General features: G+C 38.7%; 1 protein-coding gene across 1 annotated transcript; it reads left to right on the plus strand.

The window, feature by feature from the left end:
- The first annotated feature begins 557 nt into the window (after nucleotides 1–557).
- On the plus strand, nucleotides 558–25,345 carry LOC139151565 (TPR repeat-containing protein DDB_G0287407-like). The gene is made up of 25 exons (XM_070724459.1): nucleotides 558–1,111; nucleotides 3,026–3,202; nucleotides 8,445–8,588; nucleotides 9,245–9,533; nucleotides 9,750–9,857; nucleotides 10,287–10,942; nucleotides 11,213–11,374; nucleotides 11,846–11,950; nucleotides 12,138–12,205; nucleotides 12,499–12,583; nucleotides 12,699–12,838; nucleotides 13,456–13,567; nucleotides 14,485–14,630; nucleotides 15,461–15,620; nucleotides 16,062–16,157; nucleotides 16,594–16,748; nucleotides 17,454–17,547; nucleotides 17,775–17,930; nucleotides 18,190–18,308; nucleotides 19,042–19,186; nucleotides 20,143–20,254; nucleotides 20,737–20,980; nucleotides 22,178–22,376; nucleotides 23,443–23,661; nucleotides 24,309–25,345. The coding sequence occupies exons 1-25, from the start codon at nucleotides 758–760 to the stop codon at nucleotides 24,336–24,338; spliced, it is 4,275 nt and encodes a 1,424-aa protein (XP_070580560.1). The 5' UTR covers nucleotides 558–757; the 3' UTR covers nucleotides 24,339–25,345.
- Nucleotides 25,346–26,988: the final 1,643 nt, after the last annotated feature.

A 26,988-nucleotide genomic window follows, 5' to 3' on the forward strand; every position in this document is an offset into this window, starting at 1 on the left:
TGAATTATGTTACTCACTTCCATCTATTTTCCTCTCACACTTTTCGCATGTTTCCTTGTGTGTGTATGTGTGTGTGTTTTCTCTCGAAGCAAATTACTACAAAATCAATGGGATTGAAAATCCGCAGCGACAGTAGTTAAAATCCCGCGTTAACTCTATAGCAGAAAACTGAATTGTAGAGTTCCACTAAGAGGACGATGAGCATATAATTGATTTTCTGTAAACCTGAAAAAATATTATAATAAGCTAGGTAGTCCGAAATTTGTCCCCGGGGCGTTCCCAGCTTGACCTAGTAAGCTTATTACTTCAAAACGAATGTGATTGGATAATTATAATTAGAGCCATCCAATCAATGGATATTTACCCGAATGTGTTGATTGGATAATGTCATTGAATAAATAATAATTCGATCAGACCAGACGTATAAACATCTACGACAGCTCCGAAATATTCGCTTCGATTAAATGAGAAATTGAGCTTTTGAAATTCATATATGTAGGTCACAAATATTAGCATATGAAAGAGTTGACAAGGTCAGGCGAGGCCACCGCTAGGTGAATGCAGTGTGTTTCTGCGTTGCCATGAGTGAATACAACTGAGGTTCATCAAATCTCAATGCGCCCTGCCTGCCTTCCATAGACGCTTGTGAACTGCTGAAAGAGCTTGTGTATATGTTATAGCATGGGTTTATGGACTAGGCCGTCATAAATCTGCTCATTTTCTGTGGTATCTTTAACTCTTTGAAACGCAAAAAAAAATGAGTGAAACGCGCCAAGTAAGCTTACCGGATAACACGTCAGGTAAAACGACACTAAGGAAAATTCGTCATGCCGTCAGTTTCACACGAGGCTTACAAACAGAGACCCAGGAGAGACGAATCGTGCGGGTGTTTTTCAGTTCGCCGTTCCGTGGTCTTGAGCTTGAACGGGAGGAATTGACTAAGAAATACTGGCCGCGACTCTCAACCATGTGCAGCAAGGCTGGCTACGAGTTCGTACCCGTGGATCTGCGCTGGGGAATTACGTCAGAGAAGACATCCAATGCCGGTACGCTAGAGGTGTGCCTTCGAGAGGTCGACAGAAGCGACATGTTTGTGGGATTTTTCGGGCAGGTGAGTGAACACGGAACGCTAATTCCTTCACTGCGTCAGCGAATGCACAAAGCGAACGCCCTTAGCTACGGTACGAGTTCGGACAACTTCACAGTAATACAACACCGTGACACTAATTATAGTTACCTGTTATGTAAACGTCAGTGGTTTGTTGTCGACATTTCTATTACTGTATATACAAAGCTGAGAGTACTTGCAACTGCAATGTGTTCTAAGGTCCTCAGGAATGTTAAATTGCTGTGGGCTTGGCAGTAGTATTAACATAATATTAACAAAGAACATAGAAATCAGACTTCCTTTTGTCCCCATGCGCTGGGCTAAAAGCTTGGGCTTATCTCTTGTTGTATAATGCTGTTATATACATACACTGCCCTCATTTCTGTCCATTCTAAAATACAGTAACATGTTGTACTTTTAAAGTAAACTTGATTAGGATTATGTACAACGCGTGTCAGTATGTGCCTCGAATAGTAAGAGAAAGACTTAATAAACATTTGCTCAGACTTTCATCTATGAAACTTTTCAACCATTCTCTTACCAAATCAAGAATATAAATCCGGGTTCACCGTGCAAAGTTTAGAACTAGAGACACAAATTACCCAACAAAATTGCTGCCATCCCAGTGTTAGTAACTCAATGGGGGAAAAGGGAAATTTTCGATTTTCGAAAAAAATAAGATTGGTGGTGAACATTTTTCTTACTGCAAGAGCATGAACATGAGTCCCAACCTGTGGTATGGTAGATCAGAAAAGAATTGTCAAAATTTGAGTCAGGATGTCTGTCCCCGAGGCGCATTCTACCTTAACTGGGTCAGGACGACCACCTCTTACATTACACCGACGTTGTTCTAATCATATCAAAAGTGAGAACTAAGTTTATACCCGTTCGGATTTAAATAGATTAATACCCCACTCTACGTGTACAATAAAATATACAATAGACATTATGTAAAGGTTTTACGAGTAACCATGGCGGAAGTAATGAGATACTGCCTCATTGTAGAAACAGAACATTGAACGCTATAAAACCGACTGTTTTAAACCCAAAACAGGAGTCGTGTTGTACATCTTACGGTTGTTATTTTACAAGGGTTTGACCTCGACATATTAACAGAAGTCGCGCACATGCATGGATCTGTGCACAAATAAATATGAAATTCAGTAAAAACAGGTACAAAAATCTAGGTTGCTCTTAGCGTTGTTTCAAGAAATTTTAAAAAATTACGCAGCAACCCACGTATGTATGTATGTATGTATGTATGTATGTATGTATGTATGTATGTATGTATGTATGTATGTATGTATGTATGTATGTATGTATGTATGTATGTATGTATGTATATGTATGTATGTATGTATGTATGTATGTATGTATGTATGTATGTATGTATGTATGTATCTATGTATCTATGTATCTATGTATGTATGTATGTATGTATGTATTGTATGTATCTATGTATCTATGTATCTATGTATCTATGTATCTATGTATCTATGTATCTATGTGTATGTGTGTGTCTGTGTGTATGTGTGTATGTATGTATGTATGTATGTATGTATGTATGTATGTATGTATGTATGTATGTATGTATGTATGTATGTATGTATGTATGTATGTATGTATGTATGTATGTATGTATGTATGTATACATGTATGTATGTATGCATGCATGCATGAATGGATGCATGTTGATGAACGACTGATGTTTTTGCATCAATCTGTCTATCATCTATCAAGCTATCTGTCTATTTGTCTATCTATAAGATGAATAAATCCGTACAACATTCTGCGTTCATTCGCATGTACGATGTATGCCTGTTTGTGTGTCTGTTTGTATGTCCACACATTCTAAATATTGTTATCATACGTCATGATCACATTAATCCAACACCCACGTCATCGATCCTTCATCAGCGTTATGGATGGCACGGCGTCGATGATGACTTACTTCAGAGAAGTTTCGACGTTGCAGCAAGTACCAAGCCGTGGCTGAACCAATACCGTGATCGTTCAGTGACTGAGATCGAGTTCCTGCACGGTCACCTTAACCATCCTGGAGATAAACCAGCCTGTTTCTTCTTCAGGGATAAGGTACATGTACAAATTTACAATATTGCGATGTACCTGCTGTATGCAGTTGCCTGCTTGTTTGTTTGTTTGTTCATTCGTTTATTCATATGTCTTTCTGTTCATAAGCACTTTGGAACAGCCCACGGTATTTATATATAGTATTGGCTCGTACTGGAAAAATGCTTGAAATCTAAAAATTGCACAAAATGTGAAATACAAAAGAACTTCAGACGGAAAAGAATCTTTTGATACGTTCCCTCAAGTTATGGCAGACTATTTGTTTGCTCAATGTCAGTTGGCAAGGCATTTCACTTCGTGGTGGCACGTTATTGAAAACTCGTTGATCAACTTCTGAAACACCTTTATACGTGTCATGACAATACTGGCGATAAGTAGACCAAGTGCCATGATCATGTGTACTACTTTAAACTTGACACAAATGTCAACATTATATTTACAAGCTTGCCATTTCTAGTTTCACATCATCTGGTCATAAAGTAACTACGGTGGCCCAAACTACCTGTTCTCCGCATTCAAAGTCTGCGTCGCAATCAAATGTCTTTCTCTCACATATCTCTCTGCATTCAAAGTCTGCGTCGCAATCAAATGTTTTTCTCTCACATATGTCTCTGCATTCAAAGTCTGCGTCGCAATCAATTGTTTTTCTCTCACATATGTCTCCGCATTCAAAGTCTGCGTCGCAATCAAATGTTTTTCTCTCACATAAGCTTATGTCTCCGCATTCAAAGTCTGCGTCGCAATCAATTGTTTTTCTCTCACATATGTCTCCGCATTCAAAGTCTGCGTCGCAATCAAATGTTTTTCTCTCACATATGTCTCCGCATTCAAAGTCTGCGTCGCAATCAAATGTTTTTCTCTCACATATGTCTCCGCATTCAAAGTCTGCGTCGCATTCAATTGTTTTTCTCTCACATATGTCTCCGCATTCAAAGTCTGCGTCGCAATCAAATGTTTTTCTCTCACATAAGCTTATGTCTCCGCATTCAAAGTCTGCGTCGCAATCAAATGTTTTTCTCTCGCATATGTCTCCGCATTCAAAGTCTGCGTCGCAATCAAATGTTTTTCTCTCACATATGTCTCCGCATTCCAAGTCTGCGTCGCATTCAATTGTTTTTCTCTCACATATGTCTCCGAGGTATGCCTCAGTGTACGTTATTCCGCGAAGCATAATTTCTATCGAACAGCGCACTCCACGTATGTGTGGCAAAAATTCGGGACGCTATAGGGCCTATACCATACAAAATGGGGCGCCTTTGGGCCGTAGTGCACTACGTGGAGTGCGCGTTCGGAGAGTCAATTTCACCTCCCGCGTCATGTTGAAAATTTCGCCGTATTTCCTTGCTGCACATCTAAATATTAATGAAAGAGCAACAGGTCCTATTTCCCGTATATGCTGCCCTTACAATTATAATATTTTGGGAAGAATTTCACAAGGAAATTCCAAAAATACGTAAGCGATAAGAGACATATGCAAAATCAAGTAAAAACACAGTCAACAGCAAAACGATCTTCAACTCGTCATTTCATAAAAAAGAGGGAAACTAAAAAAAATAAAACCATAGAGTTTTAGTTACCCTTCATGATATGTGTCATACCAAATATTATAAAAAATAACAGCGAAATGAAAAAGTTAAACCAACGGTTTTTTTCAGATGTATTTTTCATTTTACGATGTGTCTACTCTGCTCGATTTCCATAGAAAACAATTGCGTTTAATGTACAGAACAGACCGTACAACTATCGCTCGTTCAAATTTCTCAATTCTGAACCAATTATAGTGAAAAGTGGCACGGTGTTACCTTGATATATATACAAAATTGCTGTCGTTTTAGTTTTTTGAATTTCTCGACGAAACTTGTTTTAGTTGCATTTTATTTTTCCGATCGCTGAATTTTTGCTCTTGCCCTCAATAAAATGGCGATCTTACAGCGTTTGCATATGCAGAATCAGGGTCTAATATTGACCCATTTTAATCGGTTAGCGTCTCTTAAATTATACAGACCAAATACCAGTCAGGTTGTTGTAATTTATACCAAATTTTGGCGAATATTAACTATGAAAATCCCAGTAAACTGCAAGAATAACACAGAACAGAGGCGAACGGGCGTAGAGTCTCCACTGTAATCCGGATGCGCTATTTTGCGGGTTGCGGGCTGCGGGCTGCGGGTTGCGGGCATAAAAAAATGCGTGATTTTCGGTATCATTTTCGCTAGTAGTTAGAATGAATGCTAAAAGAGTATCTAGATGTATTTGTTTATGGAATAAAAGCCGTGAACTTCTTGAATAATGCCGTTATTTCAGCTTACATCTGGTAAAGCGCCACCAACGTCAGAATAGTCCATTTCCCATCCAACATTCGCCGTTGCACAGCGCACTGCAGATCGAAGCTTTCGAAATGATATGACTGAACACGGATGAGTTACAATATGAACACAAGACAGATTTCACAACAACTCGCTATATTAACTTTTTATGTTATGATTAGGATGGATAGTTTAAAAGTAAGTTTCGGATCGTTGACTGCACAGATGAACTAGGCGATGAACTTCAGTTCGTTGAAACTCGACACGCCTAATAATTTGTTACTTTTTCATAGAATGCCATGCCCTTCTCACACTTCAGATTAGTTCAACCGCCGATAAAAGCACAATTTTCAGAATCGTTTTCAATGCCGTTTAAATTATTTTATTGTGGTGAACACGATAATAGTCCTAGGAAACTTTTCATAGTCACGCTGGATCAAATGCATATGGAGCGACTCTCATGCTGTAGGTGCAAGTCATAGAATATGTTCATGATATTAGGAGATACACAATTATTGAGAGCTGCAGAACACAAACTCATCCAAAAATATTCCTATTAGATCGATTCCTGAAAATAAGTCAACGCACCGACGTTTTTTTCCCGCTGAAATTCTCGCGTAAAATGTTAGCGGAATGTCGTTCTCTGTGGTCGTGACCTCGGTTGAACCGAAACGGCAAAGTAAGCTAAGTCCATTGTCGTACGTCTTTTTCTTTTTAAAGATTTCATGAAAAATACACGGCATTTAAATACACAACACTTCTACGCTTTTTGAAGTCAAATCTTTCCTTACACATTGCATTTAAGTAGGCATTGTTTAATTTTCTGTATGTGTTGCCCTAGAACCGAATTGTGAATAGATGCATTACAAAGAATTTACTTCCTATGGCCTGATACTAGAAATGTAACAATTTTCATTCCGCGATAAGTGGCGACATTTCCGAGGCGCGAATTTTTTTTGTCAGTCTGATATTATTTCTCACTCACATCCATGGCAAGAAAGAAAAGTGATTTCAGATCCCAAATTATTTGTAATGGCCAGGCAGCTCGGAACAAATAAATTGGTCCTCGATCGGAATCGCCGCTTTTAGTTTAGCAGATTTTGATTTTTTTTCAGAAACATGACGTATTTTCACCCACTTGGTTTGGTCTGTTATAGCATCTTTAGTCCAAAAAATCAATTTTACAGCATATATGTTTTCAACAGCCTTCAAATGTACAGTATTATGTTAAAATACACAATATGGAATATGTTGTGTTTCATTAATTTTAACCATCTTGACCTGATGTTGAAATATGGACTTGGCAGGAAAAGGGATACTGTACGATAGACCTGATCATGATTATTGATAATAGACACCTTCTAAAGGTTTTATTTCTTATATACTAAATGCCATATTACATATATTAGAAATCTAGCCATAATTCTAAAAACCCGCAGCCCGCAGCCCGCAACCCGCAGCCCGCAACCCGCAACCCGCAGCCCGCACTTTAGCAGATACCACTGTAATCGTGCAGTGAACGTTATCGATCGATATCCTTTTGTCCGAAATTGATACATTGTTGTCTCGCTCACTCGCGTGTAGTCACCCCCCCCCCCCGTTCACAATGGCGCCAAACTACGCCGAGGTGCGCCAAAATGTGCCGAAACGTACGTAAAAGTATCACCAAAACTAAAAAAATTGTCGTCGATTTAATTTCAGTACAGGAAACCAACGGATACCTTCAATGTTGATATTTAAGTGTATAAGTCAATATATGGGTTATTGTGGAAATGTTTATGACGTGACCTCAACACACGAGCGCCCGGCCCGTCCAAACAAATTTTCGATCGATAATCTATTGAAAATAACTTGATACAATGTTCGTCGTTGTCAATAGCGCTGTTCGATAGAAATTATGCTTCGCGGAATAACGTACACTGAGGCATACCTCGGAGACATATGTGAGAGAAAAACAATTGAATGCGACGCAGACTTGGAATGCGGAGACATATGTGAGAGAAAAACATTTGATTGCGACGCAGACTTTGAATGCGGAGACATATGTGAGAGAAAAACATTTGATTGCGACGCAGACTTTGAATGCGGAGACATAAGCTTATGTGAGAGAAAAACATTTGATTGCGACGCAGACTTTGAATGCGGAGACATATGTGAGAGAAAAACAATTGAATGCGACGCAGACTTTGAATGCGGAGACATATGTGAGAGAAAAACATTTGATTGCGACGCAGACTTTGAATGCGGAGACATATGTGAGAGAAAAACATTTGATTGCGACGCAGACTTTGAATGCGGAGACATATGTGAGAGAAAAACAATTGATTGCGACGCAGACTTTGAATGCGGAGACATAAGCTTATGTGAGAGAAAAACATTTGATTGCGACGCAGACTTTGAATGCGGAGACATATGTGAGAGAAAAACAATTGATTGCGACGCAGACTTTGAATGCAGAGACATATGTGAGAGAAAAACATTTGATTGCGACGCAGACTTTGAATGCAGAGACATATGTGAGAGAAAAACATTTGATTGCGACGCAGACTTTGAATGCGGAGAACAGGTAGTTTTGGGCCACCGTAAGTAAAGTATAAATTCATTTGCTGACGTCGGAAACTAGTTATTATTTATTTAATTAATTTACTCCATCATCAGACTGACGAGAAGTCCATTTACAGGATGACAAATTACTCATAATCTAGGCCTCTACCCAATGAGGGAGTACAACGCCTTGCTCAAGGGCACAACAACATGCAAAAGTCTCCTCATCATCCTCTGGTACTCTTGCCACAGCAGAGTCTCAAACTCACCATCATACCAAATGGGCCATGACGCCTCATTTTCTTCGTGTGCCAGGCACATATATAGAGCGAATGATTTCGGACATGTATGTAACACACTGTTCATTTTCACCTCCCCCGGGCGGTATCGAACAGGAATACGACGATAAGATGTTGAAGACTCACAAGTCTGCGAAAAACGAAGTCGAGGCCAGTAAATATGACCCCAGGACTGACGGTCCGAGAGCCGAAGAAATGCTTGGAGATCTACAACAACGAGTAAAAGATACAAAAGATACGGTAAGTATAACTGAGTGGAAGCTTAAGGTAGTTTCAATAGAAGAGAGCTTTTGAATCTTTGTTCATATCATTAAACATTCAGCACCACTGTGAGCCTCTCCGTGATTCAATCACTATAGGTAGTGCATGGCATTGAAGTTTACAGTATAGCTGTGATTTTCTGCTTCAGTTCGCTCGAGAAGAACATGATAACGTCAATATAATTTGTGATATTTTAATTATATGAACGGACGAAGGTAGGGTGCGTCTTAAAATGGAACCGATACTCGGCCTCTCAGAGTTTTACAATTCTTTTCTGATCTACCGTTTGTGGGAGCTCATCTCGAAGCTCTTTGATTAAGGACAGTACTGTCTTGTATTTGTGAAAATACAATTTGTTGACTTTGTTGAATTCCATGGCCAAATATCGGTAAATAATTTTGTAATTTGCGTCTCCAGTACCAAACTTTGTATTGTGATCCCTGATTTTTATTCATGATTTATTAAGAGAATAGCGGAGAACTTCTCATAGGAAAGTTTGAGCAAAAGTTTAAGACTTTCAATTTCGAGACGCGTATAACCTTAAGCAGCCTTTCCGACATGTTTTACACAAGTGCTATGGGCTTGCCTTTAAAACTCTGTCGTCAACAAACATTCGCATTCCTCAACTTTTACAGTGCTTTGCGTTCACCGAAGCGTACCCAGACCCACAGACAGGGGCAAAGTTGATGTTCGAAGCTGTCAAGCGATACCTCGAACAGACTGTCCTGGCAGATCCAGCTGAAGCGATTTCCGAGCGAGAGAAAGAACGGCTCCTTCACAACGCGTACTACATCAGTCGACTCGGAGTCGGTGCCCGGCGGGAATACATCGGTGGTGACAGGTATCTGAAGGAAGTTGATCGGCATGTCTTGAGTGACGTTGAGGGATACACACGTAAACCATTACTTGTCCTAGGAGATCCAGGTAGATTCATACGAGAATTTTAAGAGAATGACATATATTTCTTAATCAATCCTTTGAGTTGAAGTTTTGTTTTCGAAAAGGAAACACACTGAAAGCAGACACATAAAGTGACGATTTTTAACATTTCTAACGTTAGAGTTTTCGTGGTACCGTTAAAAACCCTAAAATCCCATTTTCGAACTTTTGATTTTCTCTGGTTGGCACTTCTTACTTCAGGGTTTGGTAAAACGACACTCCTAGCCAATTGGCTTCATCGACATCAACAACTGTACCCGGAAGATGTGGTGGCATACCACTTTGTCGGTTGCACGCCCAACAGCTCAAGTAAGTCTCGTTTTGGTCTCTTTTGTGAAAGTAACCCTCCGATGTAGAGGAATATGCGCTTTTACACGCAATGACTTTACCGTGTCACCATTAATGTAGAAAATGGATTAATATTTGTCTGAAAATTATTCTTTTTTACAAAAAACTTCCGGAGAAGTTGTATAGTTTGTTAACATCTGTTGTGACCGAAAATGTCAAATCACTAGCACAGAAATCCGATCAGGGTTGTGGCATAATATATAGCTCAAAGGGATCAAAATTTTGCGAGTTCTTTTCGACATCAGCCAAAGTGGCCCGCGGTGCATTATCTATTAAAACTCTTCAGAGCAACGAACGACTAACCGCCATGTAGGTAATATAAAAATAAAATACGCCGCTCTACTGCCGTCGTTACAAGGTGCCACCTCTTTCGGTTTTTTTCTCCTGCAGAAGAGAAAAACGCCCTAATAAGGTTAGTGGAAGAATTAATGGTTGGCTTTGATGAGAAAAGCAGTGACATAGAGCAGCCAACGAGTGATACCAACCCATCTCACGGCAACACTGAAGAGAAACCAGCGACAGAGGAAGCATCCCGCGCGAGTGATGAGAAAGGCCTTCAAGATGGTGAAGATAATAAACCAGGAACTGAGGCACCAGCGGTCGATGATGATCCCTCAAAAGCCGTGGACGATGAGAAACCGATAACAGGTGTGCCCGTGGGTGATAATAAATCATCCGATGCCAACGGCGATGAAAAAGCTTTCAACACGATGTCTGTCGCTGGTGACAACCCTTCGCAAGCCGGCAACGAAGAGAAGACCAACAGTGAGGGACTAAATGCCGCCGACAGAGCACCTGACGGAAACGAGGATGAGGAACCTGACACTGGAACAGCTGTCACCAACAGCAAGACCTCGACAACAGCAGCAAACATCGAGAAGAAAGACGAGAAGAAAGGAAAGCCTCCAAATGTGCGATCACTCGGTACATATGAACTTTTCCAGAAACTGGAGACCACCCTAAAAAGCATTTCCGAAAGCGGGAAACGAGCGATTATCATCATAGACGCGTTGAACAAAATGGACCCCACGCCAAAGACAAGAAAGGTGAGTGAAGTCATTCTAAAACGATGATAATCTTTGCAAGAAAAGTCCGCTTTTTTATATAGTTTCCGTAAGTAATAATATATAATTATGTTTAAGGCTGTCATCATACGGTAGAATGCGCCCGCATGAAGGGATCCTGACTTTCACGTTTTATAGCTGGTATGTCACTTGTGTGGACACGCTTCGGAAGCCCGTGGAGAAAATAAACTTTTCATCGTCTCGTTTTCGTGAAAACTAGAAACTACAACTACCTATTTACCCTTCTTGCAGCAATTATACTGGTTACCAACCGAGCTTCCAGAGGGGGTGTCGATACTTGTTTCAAGTCTAACAGATGACACGAGCAAGACAAATGAGCTGATAAATGAACGCCACTGGGACACGTTGGTCGTTGAGCCGATGGAGGTAGACGATAGGAAAAAGATGATCATGGTAAGCATTTACCTATATACCGATTTCCGGTGAGAAATGTCTTCTCTAAACACCAACTAAAGGGCATCTGTATAACCATAAATGTAAAGGTTTACATACTATCTGTTAAGTACTTTCAATTCCTCTGCCTGCACTATGGTCATGCTATCATTCGATGTATCCTCACACTGAATCAAGGCTATGATAATTCAGTACGAAAACAAACAGCCATGCCTTAGTAATCTTTATCTTTTAATATGTTGGGTTAATAATAACGCCTTTTTTCCGATTTCTGGCTTTCCTGTCCTGGGCCCTACTAATCTTTGTAATGGTAAACTCTGAATAAACAGACTTCAGTCTTCAGACAATTTCTTCTAATTCTGTTTTTAAATTAATGTGCAGAAAATGTCATCCAATATCAAATTAAACTGATTTGTTAGAGATAACTATAAACCATAAATAATGGAACTTTTCCTTGATATGTTTTCTTAGGAAATGTTGTCATTGCGAGGAAAGGAGCTGACGTCATCCCAGGTCGACAAGATCATCAAGAAAGAGCAAAGTGCCAATGCTCTCTTTCTGAAGATTTTTGTACAGGTTGGTATTTACAAGTGTCTGAAGTTTAGTTCGTGTGGTTATTTAAAAAGCATTGACAGAGGCGAGCAGAGAAATCAGTATCGAATTTCTAGCTCGATACAGTAATACAGTGTTATATTTGGTTAATTACGGAAAACACAGAAAGATCAAAGCTTAATCAGACTTTAATTACTTTCTTTCCGGTCAGGAACTCTGTAATTTCGGCGACTTCTGGAGACTCGACGAGCATTTGAACTTTCTTTTGGGCGCCGAGAGGTGAGATTCATTATTTCATTACATTCACTGATTTATTGTTTCGACTGACTATTTAAATACTCATTACTGTTAGATACATATGTAAATGACTGTATAAAAATTACTCAATTCACACTACAGCAAGTGGCTTTACTATGTCTTATAGAAGAGATATTGGTGCAAATCATGTATGATCGTGATGACCATAAGGTTCACATTTACTCTAAGTGATCAAAAGTAGTTTATCAATTTTGTCTTAAAAGCTGATGATAATATACGTAATCTAATTGCACAATTTACTCTGTTATATATAGCACAAAGGAACTTTTTGCCAAGATATTGGAAAGACTTGAAATTGACTTTAACCCTCAAGACTCCAAGGAAAACACGATATGCAAGGTATGCAACAACTGTTCTTGGTTTTCGTTTGTTTGGGGTTAATTACAGCTACATCAAGTTCGGGCACCACCAAAACTTAGCTGTCTGTCGTTTATGGTTTTTGTTCTTTATACAGGTAATGTGTTGCCTACTAGAATCCCGCTACGGCTTGTCCGACCATGAAATCAAAGAACTGATGGAAATACCCGATCATGTTTGGTCTGCTATTTTCTTTGCCATGGAAGACTTCTTTATCGACAGGGGAGGTCTGTACGGGTAAGTGAAAATTAAGCAAAGTTAACAATACCAGTGAAATAACACAATTAATGCTGTGTTTCTCTTACAAACTGTTGAAGCGCTAAAGAGTTGAGTGTCACCTTTTCAACATTTCGACGTCATTACAAAACATATTCCACATTGCAAATATACAGTGTTTATCCTTAGTGCCCAATATATTTAATGGAAATATTGTATATTCCATGCCGTTAAACATCCAATTTCATCCTTATTATATTAAAGTCTTTCCAAAAAAAACTATCTTACTGAAGTCTGGAAATAAAATCTCCTAAGAACACTGTAAAATCTTTCTCGGTGAATTTTCTCTAGGACATCTGTCGACCAATGCGACCTCGGCTAGATTATAGATTTCCGTTGGTGCGAAAGGGAAAATATGTTTTGATTATTTTTGTCATTGCACGCTGTTTTTGGTGCGCTATTGTCGTCTTTGGGTGAAGAAAAAAAGTAAAATAAAATAATTAAGTAAAAGTCAATTACTTTGTCTCTCGACTCCCCGAGATTTAAAGGTCTTGCAAAAATGTAATATATTTATACTTTAACACTTAAAAGCCCTGGATGAAAATTGACTTATTTGAAATTGTGTTTCCTATTCATAGTTTTGCCTTCGATGAACTTGCCGCAGCGGTCCAAAGCAGATACTTGGAGAAAGAGGATGAGCCGAGGACGTACAGCAAAATGCTTGCTGACTATCACCAAGGGAAACTAGACGTAAGGATGTTGTAGACTATAATCCCATGCAATGTCCCTATCGGTATAATCACTGCAGGAAACTGTATGAAAATCAATAGAATATTCTTTCAATGATATCTGTAATCTTCCAATCATGGAGTAAGCAAGGGACCTCCACCATCCCGGATAAAGAACTGTTATTGCAACCCCTTTGATAACTTCAGGTCCGTATAACAGTGCCAAATGAGCTACCGTGTTCACGTTATGAGGGGAATAAATCAGACAGTAATTAAAAAAGTTAGCGATTTTCTTGTGACGTGAAAGTCTTTCTTTATGACTAAAAACACACACACACACACACACACAAAAACACAATCCGCAGGCAAAAAGACTTTCATACCCCTATCGTGTCCTCTTTTCTCCTGCTCCGATCTCACTGAAATGTCGCCCAATTCCTTGAAACGTTGTCCTGTTTTCTTTTTTGTGTTTGCTGTCATATGTTTTGCAAATTATTAACTTGCCCATACGAAACTGTGTCGGCTCGCCAGCGGCATCGATGGGCATGTTTCAGACAACGTAATTCCGGGCACATGCTCCTATATTAATAATTACATAAATTATTGCAAGTGGTAATACCTCTTCCATGTCAAATTTTTCATATTTATCAACGGTGCACAGACCGACGCTGGCAATGTGTAGCGACTCGGAAGGCTAAGTCTGATTGGCAAATTGTCATTATTTACAGCAACTTAAGGAGTCTGTATTCTGTACCTATTTGCTGTTTGGAAATAATTCAATAAGAACAATGAGTTTTAGCCAACCAAATGGGCTAAAAGCTATAAGCTGCACATCAGCCCAACCGACGAGTTTATACATACAAGTGCAGCAGCCACCTCTTTGCAACGAAAGACAAAGTTTTGCGAAGAAAATAATGAAACGTCTGTACGCTCTTGCAGGCCAGGGGAGTGCAATATCAGATAAGAGGCCATAGCTTCGATAGGATTTCCCAAGAGTTGCCATGGTTACTGCAAAAACTAGACGATAAGGAGCATCTGAAGCGTTGTCTTACTCACCTCGGAGTGTTTGACGGCTTGCTAGCCACGTGAGTCAGTGTTATCACTCGTCATTTTCAGCGCCACAATTTTTTTCCGCTCGACACCAATTATTTGGGAAAGCTTAGACCTTTCCAGATGGAATCCGCTTGAAAGGAAAACCAAAATCATAGTGACAATGTCTTAGGTACAATGCGCCTCGGAGACAGATCTTTGATTCTCAAAATTTTATAATACGTTTTCGGTCTACCACCCTTGGGTGCTCATTTTGAAGTCACTGGAGTAAAGAAAATTTTCACGGGTTTTATAATCTGTAAACGTCGTATTTTGCCCTTAGAATTGACACAGATATGGCAACGTTGAATTTAAATCGTCGGTAAACATTGAGTAATATGGTTCTGTAGTACCAAATTTTGCGGGGTGACCCCTGATTTTTGATCTCGATTTCAAAAGGGAGTGGGTTGAATTTTCCTTGAGTAATGTTAGGGGGCAGTATGCCTTTCAATTTCGAGATGCGAACTCCCTTAGCGTGGCAATCGTTCAACTCACCGCTGACAATTGATGTTACGAAATGATTTAAGGCCTATACAGGCATCATAGGTCAGATTCAAAATGATTGTAATATTTATTTGATACTTTATATTATCTTCAGTTTTTTAAATTAAATGAAATTCGGTGACCTAAGGTAACCAATCGTTAATTTCTCTGAGTGCCGAGCATAAAAAGCAGTCGGTATAGTAGAGCAAAGTGCTATTTCCATATCATAAGTAAATGTGGCCATCTTGACTCTTCATATATGGATATATACAAATTTGAAGTTAGGCCGTGTACAAGTCTTTGATAATAGAGTTTAATTTATCACTGATATTTTTATTTCCAGGCACGACACTATCATTGATCTCTATGCGTTCTGGCGCTCAACAGAAGTAAGTGGCAAGGAGATGTGTTCGTTGTACATGAAATCTCTCGACGAACGGGTTGCAGCGTTGTACATACAGCGAGAAGAGGAGTACTGCGAGACATTGTCACCCGTCAAAGACGTGAGTTCCGTATTAAGGTGGTATACGCCTCGAAAGTGAATGACTTAAACTTTTGCTCACACTTTGCTTAAGGAATCTTTCAACCATTTCTCTTTCAAAATCAAGGATAAAAATCGGGGGTCATCGTGCAAATTTTGGTACTAGAGAGACAAATAACCCAAGATTTACCGGTATTTAAAATTCAAAATGGCCGCCACTTCTGTGTTAACTCTATGGAGAAAAATTAAATTTTCAAAGCTCGAGAAACTAAGCGAGTAAAAAGTTTTCTTACACCAAGAGCTTTAAAATGAACCCCCACAAGTGGTAGATCAGAAAAGAATTGAAAAAGTTTGAGAGTCCTAATATCTGTCCCTGAAATTAGAAAAGGAGAAAAAAAACTTGTTTCAAAATAAAAGTAAAACAGAATATAATACCATTCTATATTTTTACGCTTCCCTATAGCTACTTCCAACGCTTTACAATATAGCAGAAATTATCGGCGATGCTGGACATCTCCGACACACGATACCAATCCTCGAGAGGGCGCTAAGATACCAGGTATACACATTTATGAACTTACGACAAAGGCTATTATATTTGTACTGTTATATAGTATTTAGAAATCCATTTGTATTATGACTGAATATGCCAAGTATATGACATCTCGAAAGTATGTACAGTGTAGGGTCATTTCGGAGGCAATGTGTACTTTAACATGACTGATTAAAGTTTTTTTGTGTGTGTGTGAGTGCGTATGAGGCACTCATTAATTTAAGTGGCTCATCTTTACACTAAGATACAAATAGCTAAAGCCATGCATACATACGTTTCGAAACAGGCCTATCAAAACACTAATGTGGGAACAAAAGTGATAAGAAGTCTGTGAAAAATAGCATCATTATTTGTATATATATATATATATATATATATATATATATATATATATATATATATATATATATATATATATATATATATATATTTTGACCAACAGGAATATGCCCACACCACTGAAGAGATATACGAAAACCAGAAGGTAGCAGATATGTATATCGAATTGGTCAACAAATTAGCATGTGTGTACTGTGATTTAGAAATGTTTGAAGAAAGTGAGAAGTTACACAAACTAAACATAGAAATAAAAGAAAAGTAAGAGACTTTTATATACCTTCAATACTCTTATGTTTGCTTTTGACTTTATCAATGTGTTTTTAGAAAATGCAACATTGATGTCGCCTTGTTATAGGGCATTAGCCTGGAAACTGCCACCGCAAGAAAAACGAAGGCTCATTCGTTGTTTGAGGAATACGGATGTTTCCATAAGCCGGACTGTTGAATGTTAAGTAATCTCCGGGTTACAATACCTCAAGTTTAGTGTATGTATAGTATTATACTTCCCTTGCAACATTCTCTCTCATCTTAAAATGTAATGGATGGCAAACACCTTCTTCAAGAACAAATAGCTGCAATGGTGAGCTGCTGAAGTTCATGTTTCATAGTTTTCATATAAAGCGATATTTGCATATGTTTCTGATGACCAACTGAAACCTTCCATTGTCATATGATATCTGCAAGGTTTCGATCAATTTTAAGCAAACATAATCCATACATTTTGCATTTTGCCTGAACATGCAAAAATTAGCGATAAATCGATAGAGGATTCGTTAAACTTGGCTTTCCAAACCGACCGAGAAAGAAAGAAAGAAAAGTTTTTCAGAGGGATTCCTGTCCTTAAGATACTTTGAGAACCTCGTTTCCAAAAATAATGGCATCTGACAACTGATCCCCACCCCGATCCACTCTTGGGGAGGGGGTGTAGTGTAGTACTCACCAGTCAATTCTTCTTTGCGACAGACTCGAAGAGAAGTGGAAGACATACGGATATCAAATAGGAATCACCTTGAATGGTTTAGCATTGTTGTGTAAAGGACAAGGGAAATATGACGAGGTAAGTAAGTATAGATAGTTGACATGATGTACAGATAACCTCCCTCGTTGGCAAAAACATTAGAGAACTCTACGGTTAAACTAAAACCGTCCCGTTGTTTCCTGTACAAGCAACGGTACATTTTGCTGTTGGTAGCGGGTAGTGACAGTGGGTTGGTCGAGGTGGTAGGTGTGGTTCAACAGTAATTCTGTTTCTCTTCATCCCAACTTTTTTTACCATTTATCCAGGCCGAGAAGCACTTTCAGAGGTGCCTGGAGTTGCATCGCGCACGACCGGGGAACAACCAGAGACTGGTCGGGGCGTCTCTGAACAACATCGGAACCCTCCTGATGAAGATGAAGAAATTCCAAGAAGCCATCGGGTACTTTGAGCAAACGTTAGAGGTGAGCATCAGCTCTTTACATCAATCAATCAATGAGTGGTGTTGAGCTGAGGGTCATATAGTGACAGGTTGATTATCTGCACTGTCAGCTTTGACAAGGCGACACGTGAGCAGCAATATATACAGCCACTGTGGTGATGTCAAAGGTCACACTAACTTCCCATTTTTCTAAAATGGGTTAGTAATAAATGACGTGAGTAACATTTACTGTACTTACACTAAGTAATCACAATCTTTTCGTTCGAACAATTATTCAACAGATGTATGCTATATGCTATTTTGGAAGATTCCACACCGAAATCGCCGGAACGATGAACAACCTCGCCGTCTGCTACAGAAACTTAAAACAGATGGATAAAGCTGAACCTATTTACGAAAAGTAAGCTGATATTTGAGCGATTCAATACCAGTTTAGAAGCCATCTGTATCTACATTGGTTGAAACCTTGGGAAGTACTGAAAGAGCTGTGAACGATAGATTCAGCCCAGCTCGTACAGACGGAACAAAATCATTCGTAAAAGTTATCATAACAGTGCAGCTGGGCCCTCACTGAACAATGTTACAAATGAACATAGTCCTAGGGGGTCTAGGTGCTACTCAAAGGTATGGGGGAGGGCCCTAAGAAAAGCTACGTGTAACTGTTTTCGTAACGTGCCGAAATTGGACCAATATTCCTCAGGTGCTCCCAAACTGCAAACATCACATTTAATTAAGATTCGTTGCATGATCATGGATCAACAATATTTGAAGTCATGGTTTTATACTACATAACGTCTAAAATCACCAAAGAAAGATAATTTTGTCACTTTTTGAAATACACAAGTGGATTAAAGGGAAACTGGCGTCGGAACAGCGCCTGTGCGAGTTTCTTGTTTACAAACAATGTGTTTCGTGCACGATATCTACATGCACCTCATCATCATATATATAGCTGCAACATTTATATTATATGAAGTAGATTATGACAGACATGCTTTAACTTTCATCAATCACCATCGTACCTTGGATACAGTGTTTACACTATATGGGTCCCATACGATCTTTGAGCGCATTTCCGACGACTGTACCCCTTTAACTGTCATATTTTGTGTCTGTTTGACCGTGCACCACAGGGCTTACAACATGACAGTAAATGCCTTCGGCGATAAACATCCAGAAGTGGCTTTAAAGCTGATGAACTGGGGAACATTCAATCTACACATGAAGAATTATGAAAAATCGCTGGAGATGTTTCACAAATCCTTTGACATTTACAAGGTAAACTATGTCGCTTATTTTTATCAGAATGTGACAAATGAGACAAGGGTTCATGCATCTTTTATTACATGCCTCTATGTGAGTGCAAATCAGTGCATTGATTTGAATAGGAACATCCGGGAAGTTAGCGGGCCGGTGAACGATGTACTGACCGGTTTCCATGGTTACCCGGTCCAGTGAAGCCCTTCGACGTTTTCGACGTCAAAGTAGACGCGAAAGCTAGAATATAAATGTCCATGCGCGCACTGCTCTTTTGTTTTAGTTAATATATGTTTGATGCAGGTCGATAATGGTGAAATTGTTTGAAAATGCCCTGCATGTAACTAAATGTTACATAGCATTAACTTTGAAGAGGCATGTAATAAAAATATTATTGCCTGAATACATGGGTTTATATGGCCTCACAGCAGGAGACAATTTGCTCTCCTGGCGTCGGGCAAATTGTCACCTGCTTTCGGGCACATAAACCCATGTATTCAGGCAATAATATATAGTGTATCCTATCATGGACATTGACAACATCACCAACAGAATATTTGCTTCTATTAGCTGGCACAACAACCACAAGTGGGATTGCGTAAATCGCCATTTGGCTGAAAGTAATCGTGCGTACGAGGTCATTGATTTTTTTTTCATAATTCAAGATAATTAATAAAATCGTCTAATTATAATTATCCCAATTATCTACTGAATATGGTAACATAAAAACATGCAGTAAAGCAGAAATATATAAACATAAAAAATACAGGGATGAATTTGAATTTTAGGCTGTTGTTTACGCGCATTGTACGTCCATAACTTTTACTCGATTATTTTTCTCGACCGTATTCTTACATGCATGCAATTCATATGGATACTTCGAACAAGGCATATTAACCAGGCCTTGTCGCTAGTTGCACTTTGAAATATGTATATGGCACTGGTCTACTGAAACATATATCTTACTCCATATGTAGGAATGCTTTGGAGATGAACACATCCAAACGATTCTGATAATGGAAAACATCGCCATGGCTTGTGCTTTGTTGAACAGACATGAAGAAGGGGACCCATACTTCAAAAAAGCGGGTAAATACCGTTAGTTTCTTTTGTAATATTTTGCACCCCTTATCCTTTAATAAAGTGGCTTATATAATAAGACGGACTTTAACGTTGTGCATTAGAATCCGATCAATTTTTTTCATACCTTTTCATGTAAAATCTCGCATATAACAGTTTTGCACATACATACATACATACATACATACATACATACATACATACATACATGCATGCATGCATGCATGCATGCATGCATGCATGCATGCATGCATGCATGCATACATACATACATACATACATACATACATACATACATACATACATACATACATACATACATACATACATACATACATACATACATACATACATACATACATACATACATACATACATACATACATACATACATACATACATACATACATACATACATACATCGTTACCGTGACACAGACATAGAAATAAGGGGACGGAATGCTCATCATTGTGTAACTGTTTTTCTTTAGGGGAAGCCCTTCATCGACAGGGCAGACTAGATGTTTCTCTGAAGGGGCTCAATAGGCGAATGTTGAGATATTATTTGGAGCAGGATCGCATGGACGATGCTGAAAAACTGCTAGAAAGGATTCTAAATACCGCTGTGGATGAACCAAGGTATTTCTTTGCGCTGGCAGAACTCGACAAAACCAAACCCGAGAACGAGAGACCGAAACGACCTCATCAGCAAACCGTTGAATTTGCAGCTGAGAAGTGAGTGGCAGTACATATAAATTGTTCTGTAACAAGTATCAACCTCCGCCTTTTTTCTGTTTAGATAAGTAAATGGGGCAAGCGATGTGTGTGTGAGTGTGGGGGGGGGGGGTAAATTCAAAATTTCAACTTATTTAGAGGCACCATGGGGTAGTGGTAAGGGTACCCAGTAGGTACAGAGTAACGGACTGACAGTCGGAGGATGGTGAGTTCGGGACTCGAGCACGGTGTTGTGCCCCTGAGCAAGGCACAATACTCCTCATGATTGGCCCATTGCGTAGTGGGTTATGGGTATTCATCCTGTAATTAGTTTCTGCTGTTGGATGAGTAATAAAAAAAGGAATATTAAAAAAAATAATTACAACTATTATATACATGTAGGGGCATTAAAAAACCCCCAAAATAAATGAAAATAATTACAACTATTTATTTATTTATTTATTTATTTATTTATTTATTTATTTATTTATTTATTTATTTATTTATTTATTTATTTATCTGTTTATTTGTTTCTTTGTTTATTGAATGAGACACTTATGATATACGCAATTGAACTGCATAAGGTACATGTATATGTCCTCGTGGGAAATCACAGTGCTCTATGACAAAGTAAAGCATTAATTGTAAACAATAATGCAAATTACTTCAAGTACAAAGTAATAAGTTTCGTGTATTTTGCTATCTTCAGAGAGACTGTAGCTTTCCCTTTTCTCGTTTGTCTCTTTTATATGGTTAACTAGACGTACAGACGTACAGTTTTACTCAGACTACAGTACAGGTAGACTGGAAGATCCGTCGCTCGTGGGCGCTCTCTACGCTCCGTACGAGGAGGGGAGCGTAGGGAGCGTCCTCGAGCGACGGATCTTTCTGTCTACGGTCCAGGTTGATAATATCTACATTTTGAGACCAAATTACTGACGAGCCAGAGCGTTTGTTTTACAGTGTAGATTTATCAGCGTTTAGTTATTTGCAACTTTTCTGATAAGCAAAAATGGCATCTTTTGCTTATGTTAGAGTAACTCAATTGTCTGGCTATAATCGACGTTGCTTCCTTTCTTGGGTCCCGTTCTAAGAGTCCAATTAAACTCTGGTAATTAATTCAATGATATTTTAGAATTTTCATGTGTCTTGTCACGAAAAGATCGCATTGGATTAGCTAAGCATATATTACAGCTATATAATGTTTATTCAACATAGGTATCCAGAAAGTGAAGACAGTTTAGAATGTATGGACGATTGGTTTGATGACGTCGATAGAACTATTAATCTTCTAAAGATTGGTAAATACGGACACATAGCTTACATCAATCTATATACCAAGTACTCTGAACAGGATCACAACAAAGAAGGAGTCCAAGTATTGCATGCTGGGATGGAAATGTTTCCCAATGAACCAGTGAGTCAATTTACGGAACAATGCTCAGTTTTTTTCTATTTTTATGGGTTTTTTTTGTGATGTGGGGATCCAGTATTTTTCAAGTTAGGGGATTACCCATGGATAGCACTGTATCAACCAATTCCATTGGTTTGGGTGTGGACATGCAAGAAAAGTAATGATAATATCGTCGTTTAATGGAAACTTTTAAAACAGAATTTGAATGAGAAGTCATTTTAAGAAGTATGTATTTGTTAAAAAATTGATGTCACTGTGCTGGATTTCAAGGTAGAATTGCAAGATTATTACTTTCTGCACAAAAAGAACCTTCAGAAAAGGCCCACCCGTAGATTTTTCTTTGAGCTTTTGATACATAAATAAAGTATTGTGTACAATGATTACGTGGCCAGCCAAACACAGTTTTCTTCACAAAATCTAAAATTAATATGTAAAGGCATGCTTAGAATGCTACGTTGTTGAAAATAGCCATGCCTCCGTCTTTCTCAGCTCCCTACATGTTTTAAGGCTGGAATTTTTCATAAAAGAGGTGTGAACTGTACAAAATGAAATGTTATGGAGTATTTCAATACGATGTATCCCTAAAAGCAACACTGAAACACTAATTTTTATCATCAGCTTTTTTGATTGTAAATGACATTACTTTTATTTTTGCATAGCCACCCATATTAAAATTAAAAGTTGATATTTTGGCGTATTTCAGCAATAATGTACCCCCTTCCCGTCCAATAATGGTGGGAAAGAAACTTTGCACGACATAATGTACAAGGCCGCGAAGCCGAGTACATGCAAAGTTTGCTTGATGGGCCCGGAAGGGATATACATAGTATTTTTGTATAATTTTGGCAATATCAGTGCATTTGTGGATGTAGAAAACATCTGGGACCATAATGCTGTAGAATCGGATACATTATCAGTAATAATCTTGAGAGATGACGTCAGAAAATTCACTGGTAATGACAAAGCTGTAATGTAATAATGGATATTACAAGATAGCTATTTCATGATGTTTTTCTGCTCTTGTGTAACGTCCGCATGTTCTGTTACGCTACCTCCCTTCGTGTCTCAGGCGATCTACTTGAAATTGGCCAAGGAACACGCTGCAAACGAAGAAGACGACAAAGCGGTGGAACTGCTGAACAAAGGTTTGACCTTCGACCCGAATGATGTTGACATATTAACCAGTCTCGGCGAAGTATTGATAAAGAGAGGAGAGAGCGAGACAGCCGGACTTCATCTGAGGAAAGCCCTGGAATTGGCAGCTGAAGACAACGTGAAAGTCGAAAAGGTAAAGCTCGTTCAGTATCATTTGCTTTTGAAATGGCTTGATATACCTAAAGCTATAGTATTAGGATGAGTTCTAATGTAGTACTTTCTGTACTCTTAACATTACTCAAGTAATGCATGGGAAGAAACTGTGCAGTGCTTCTCCATGTGTGTACAAGGGTAAAAAAAATTCATGACAGAAACCCTCGACATTCCAGCATGGTTAGACTCAGTGGTAGATCCGTCTCTCGAGGGCGCTCTCTACGCACCGCCCTCGAGCGACGGATCTTCCAGTCTATACAGCATGGTTAGACTAAAACAACAACAAATAATATTTGAAAAAGGGGTGTATTTTTTTAAAGAGTCAAAGTCAATGAATGATCGTCAGGTTGTATTCATCACAGTTATCAATACTGATTTAAAATTTAACACCATACAGCCTACTTTGTGAGAAACGCTATACTATGACCACTGTAAACCCTAATTTTTCCATTTGGTCTTCAGTGTGGAGTCGAACGGGACACTGGCTTTGGCGTATGTTAATCGCCGTCACTTGTATAAACACTCGTACCTGAAAGGCTCGTCATGCTCTGAACATCTCTCATCGCAATCAAATCCTGGACAGATACCACACTGATGCTTTGTTTCATAATTATCATCCATCCACAGATAGAAGAGATGCTGAAGAAGATCACGTGATTAAAGTGAGATGGTCAGATGCATGGACAACTCTCTGTGAAAAAGGAAAACGACAAATAGTAGAGCAATGTAAAATTATGTCATGCAGATTTCTGTACATAGGAGTATCTACCGTACCTCAATAATACGGCAATATGTTAACCAGGCGCTTCTTAATTATAATCGAATCATCATTGGCTACTCTAAACTATATAATTAAAGCAAACGAGATTGCAAATTTCCCCGGCATATTTTCTGTGCTTCAATCTAAAAGTATTAGAAATAGAGTACATGATCTATTGGCAATCAGAATTGTATTTACAAGTTGTGGTGATATACCGATATTTTACGGGTTTTAGAGTTAAGGTTTGGTGAAATGCATCCGGGAAATTTCAATAACACCACAGGGGACCCAGTAATCTGGTTGTTGTAGTTTTTATTGTTGTTTATGTTTATAATTGTCGCGTCGTTGTTGTTGACCTATAAAGTTCAACGAACATAACTATTGTGTTGTTGTTGTTTCAAACGTAATGTAGATGTCATAAGAAACACTACAAGGACGATATCATTATTTGACCCAATGCAACTCTCTCCAAACATACTCTCTCTTCATATAAAAAATATAAACATAAACAACAATACAAACTACAACAACGAGATGACTGGGTCCCCTGTGGTAATACATGTGTCTCGATTGTCTTACCTACAACCTTCTGTTTGTATCTACAGAAGTTGTGATGCATGACCCGATGTCGGATAATTTTTAGACATGCATTAGTATGTTGTTACCGTCAATCAGTACTAAAGTGTTCTTTCCATCATTACCAACTATATTTTCACTTTACATAGAAAGACTCTGTATATATAGATGAATAATCGCCGTCCATCTGATATTTCATGGACAGTAATTAACCGTGACGTTAATTTATCTTTGCAAAGTGCAATTGTTTGAATGCAACTCATATTTACAGACAAAAAGTCTACTCGACTTGCGTTTGCGTCGCTGTAAAACGAGGTCATTATTTGTAATCTTATATCAATAAAAATGTTTCATACGATTTTTTCCTGTGTCATCGTGTATACCGTCATATTCTATTAACGTTAACTACTGGAGAGCGCCATCATCTTTCAGTACCGCAGAATGATTGTGGAGAAAAGTAGTGCGGTGTGTATATGAGGTGTATTCTGCAACGCTTCACGACTATGATTATTGGATTTGATATGATTGCCTTCGTCAAGTTCAATAGCAACTGCATGAAAATTGCGTAAGAAACGTGCAGAGACAAAATATCTAAAACCTTAGCTTTCATTTGTACATTCATCGAAGATAGCATCGTTCAGTGACTATGACTAAGGTTGTACCTGTAAATTGTTCCCCTGCGCCAAGAGGTAAAAATTAGTGAACCCCATACCAAATCAAAAACATTAGTTACCCCTTACCAGCCCCCAGAGATGATAACTATTTATTGGGACCCCGCCCTCCTCAGAGGATAAGTGCAACAATAAATTGTGATGACTTCATAAATGTTGATATTTTTATTCTTTGTACTATTTACAGTTCTGTTGAAAGTACAAGGTTTGGTTAGCGTCACACTTTGTGCACGCAATTGTAACCAAATGAAGTGAGCATTTCAAGTCAGTTTTCAACTTTTAAGAATGACTCTTTCCGCGCACGCATATACACCTTGTTACAGTGTTGACATTACCAGTAGCTGCAGCAAATATAACTGTGTTGCCAAGATCCTCCTCTTCTTCCGATTACAACAGGGTCTTGTGGGAAGGTTCAAACAGTTCTTCATCACTTGTGCTATTCATCACGATTTATTGAATACTACCTGCATAATCACCATCTTTATCAGAGTATATCTTTGGCTCTGATTTATCACTGCCTTTGTATTGTAGTTTCCAAATGACTCTCTCTCTCTCTCTCTCTCTCTCTCTCTCTCTCTCTCTCTCTCTCTATTCTATTCTTTCCTTAGCACATCTAAAGGCTTTAATGTTTTCTCGCTTGTTTAACTTTGATCATTAGATTCATACCATATTCACTGACTTATTTACGGATTACCACTAGCGTTTACTTTCTTTACAAAACTTGCATTTCTAAATAAATCCATTTTGGGAATAAATTGCATTTTGAAACACTATATAGCGAGGCGGTCTACCAACAAGGTGCCAGAATGCAGGATCAAGTAGCGGTCATGAAAATGACCAATCAGAATGACACAGGCCAAGGTACCCACCGGGTACCCACTTTTATGTTAAACTTTTATGTAAAAGGGATACAAACATAAAAATAAAACTACCTCACTCAGGCTGAGGACTTAATACTGAAGCAACGTCCAACTGTAAAGCAAGTAAGGGGTGCTCTGGCCACTGCGTCTTGAAACAAGCTGAAATTTGTTTTGTATTTAATTAAAGAGAGTTTGTTGGCCCGGGAAATATCGCAGAATGAAAGGGAGTAACGCAGAACATTCATTCGCAGGGTCGTCTCTGCAGCCCCCCCCCCCCCCCGTTAATAATACACGACTTAAAATATTTTCTCGTTGTGGGGACAATAGCTGTAATCCTTGACAATATTTTGTTTTTGTAGTATGTTTTCACTGATATCCCTGGAATGTTTTGAGTAAAATGTACCTAGCGTGGAAAGACAACATGCTGTGTACAATATGAA

This window comes from Ptychodera flava, chromosome 15, assembly GCF_041260155.1.
Source record: "Ptychodera flava strain L36383 chromosome 15, AS_Pfla_20210202, whole genome shotgun sequence".
NCBI lineage: Eukaryota > Metazoa > Hemichordata > Enteropneusta > Ptychoderidae > Ptychodera > Ptychodera flava.

Bases quoted from the DNA above. Each gene is read 5' to 3' on its own strand.
- LOC139151565 (XM_070724459.1), top strand. From the start codon at position 758: ATGAGTGAAACGCGCCAAGTAAGCTTACCGGATAACACGTCAGGTAAA. The intron at 1,112-3,025 runs GTGAGTGAACAC...ATCCTTCATCAG, and splicing joins TTGTGGGATTTTTCGGGCAG to CGTTATGGATGGCACGGCGT. The intron at 11,375-11,845 runs GTAAGCATTTAC...ATGTTTTCTTAG, and splicing joins ATAGGAAAAAGATGATCATG to GAAATGTTGTCATTGCGAGG.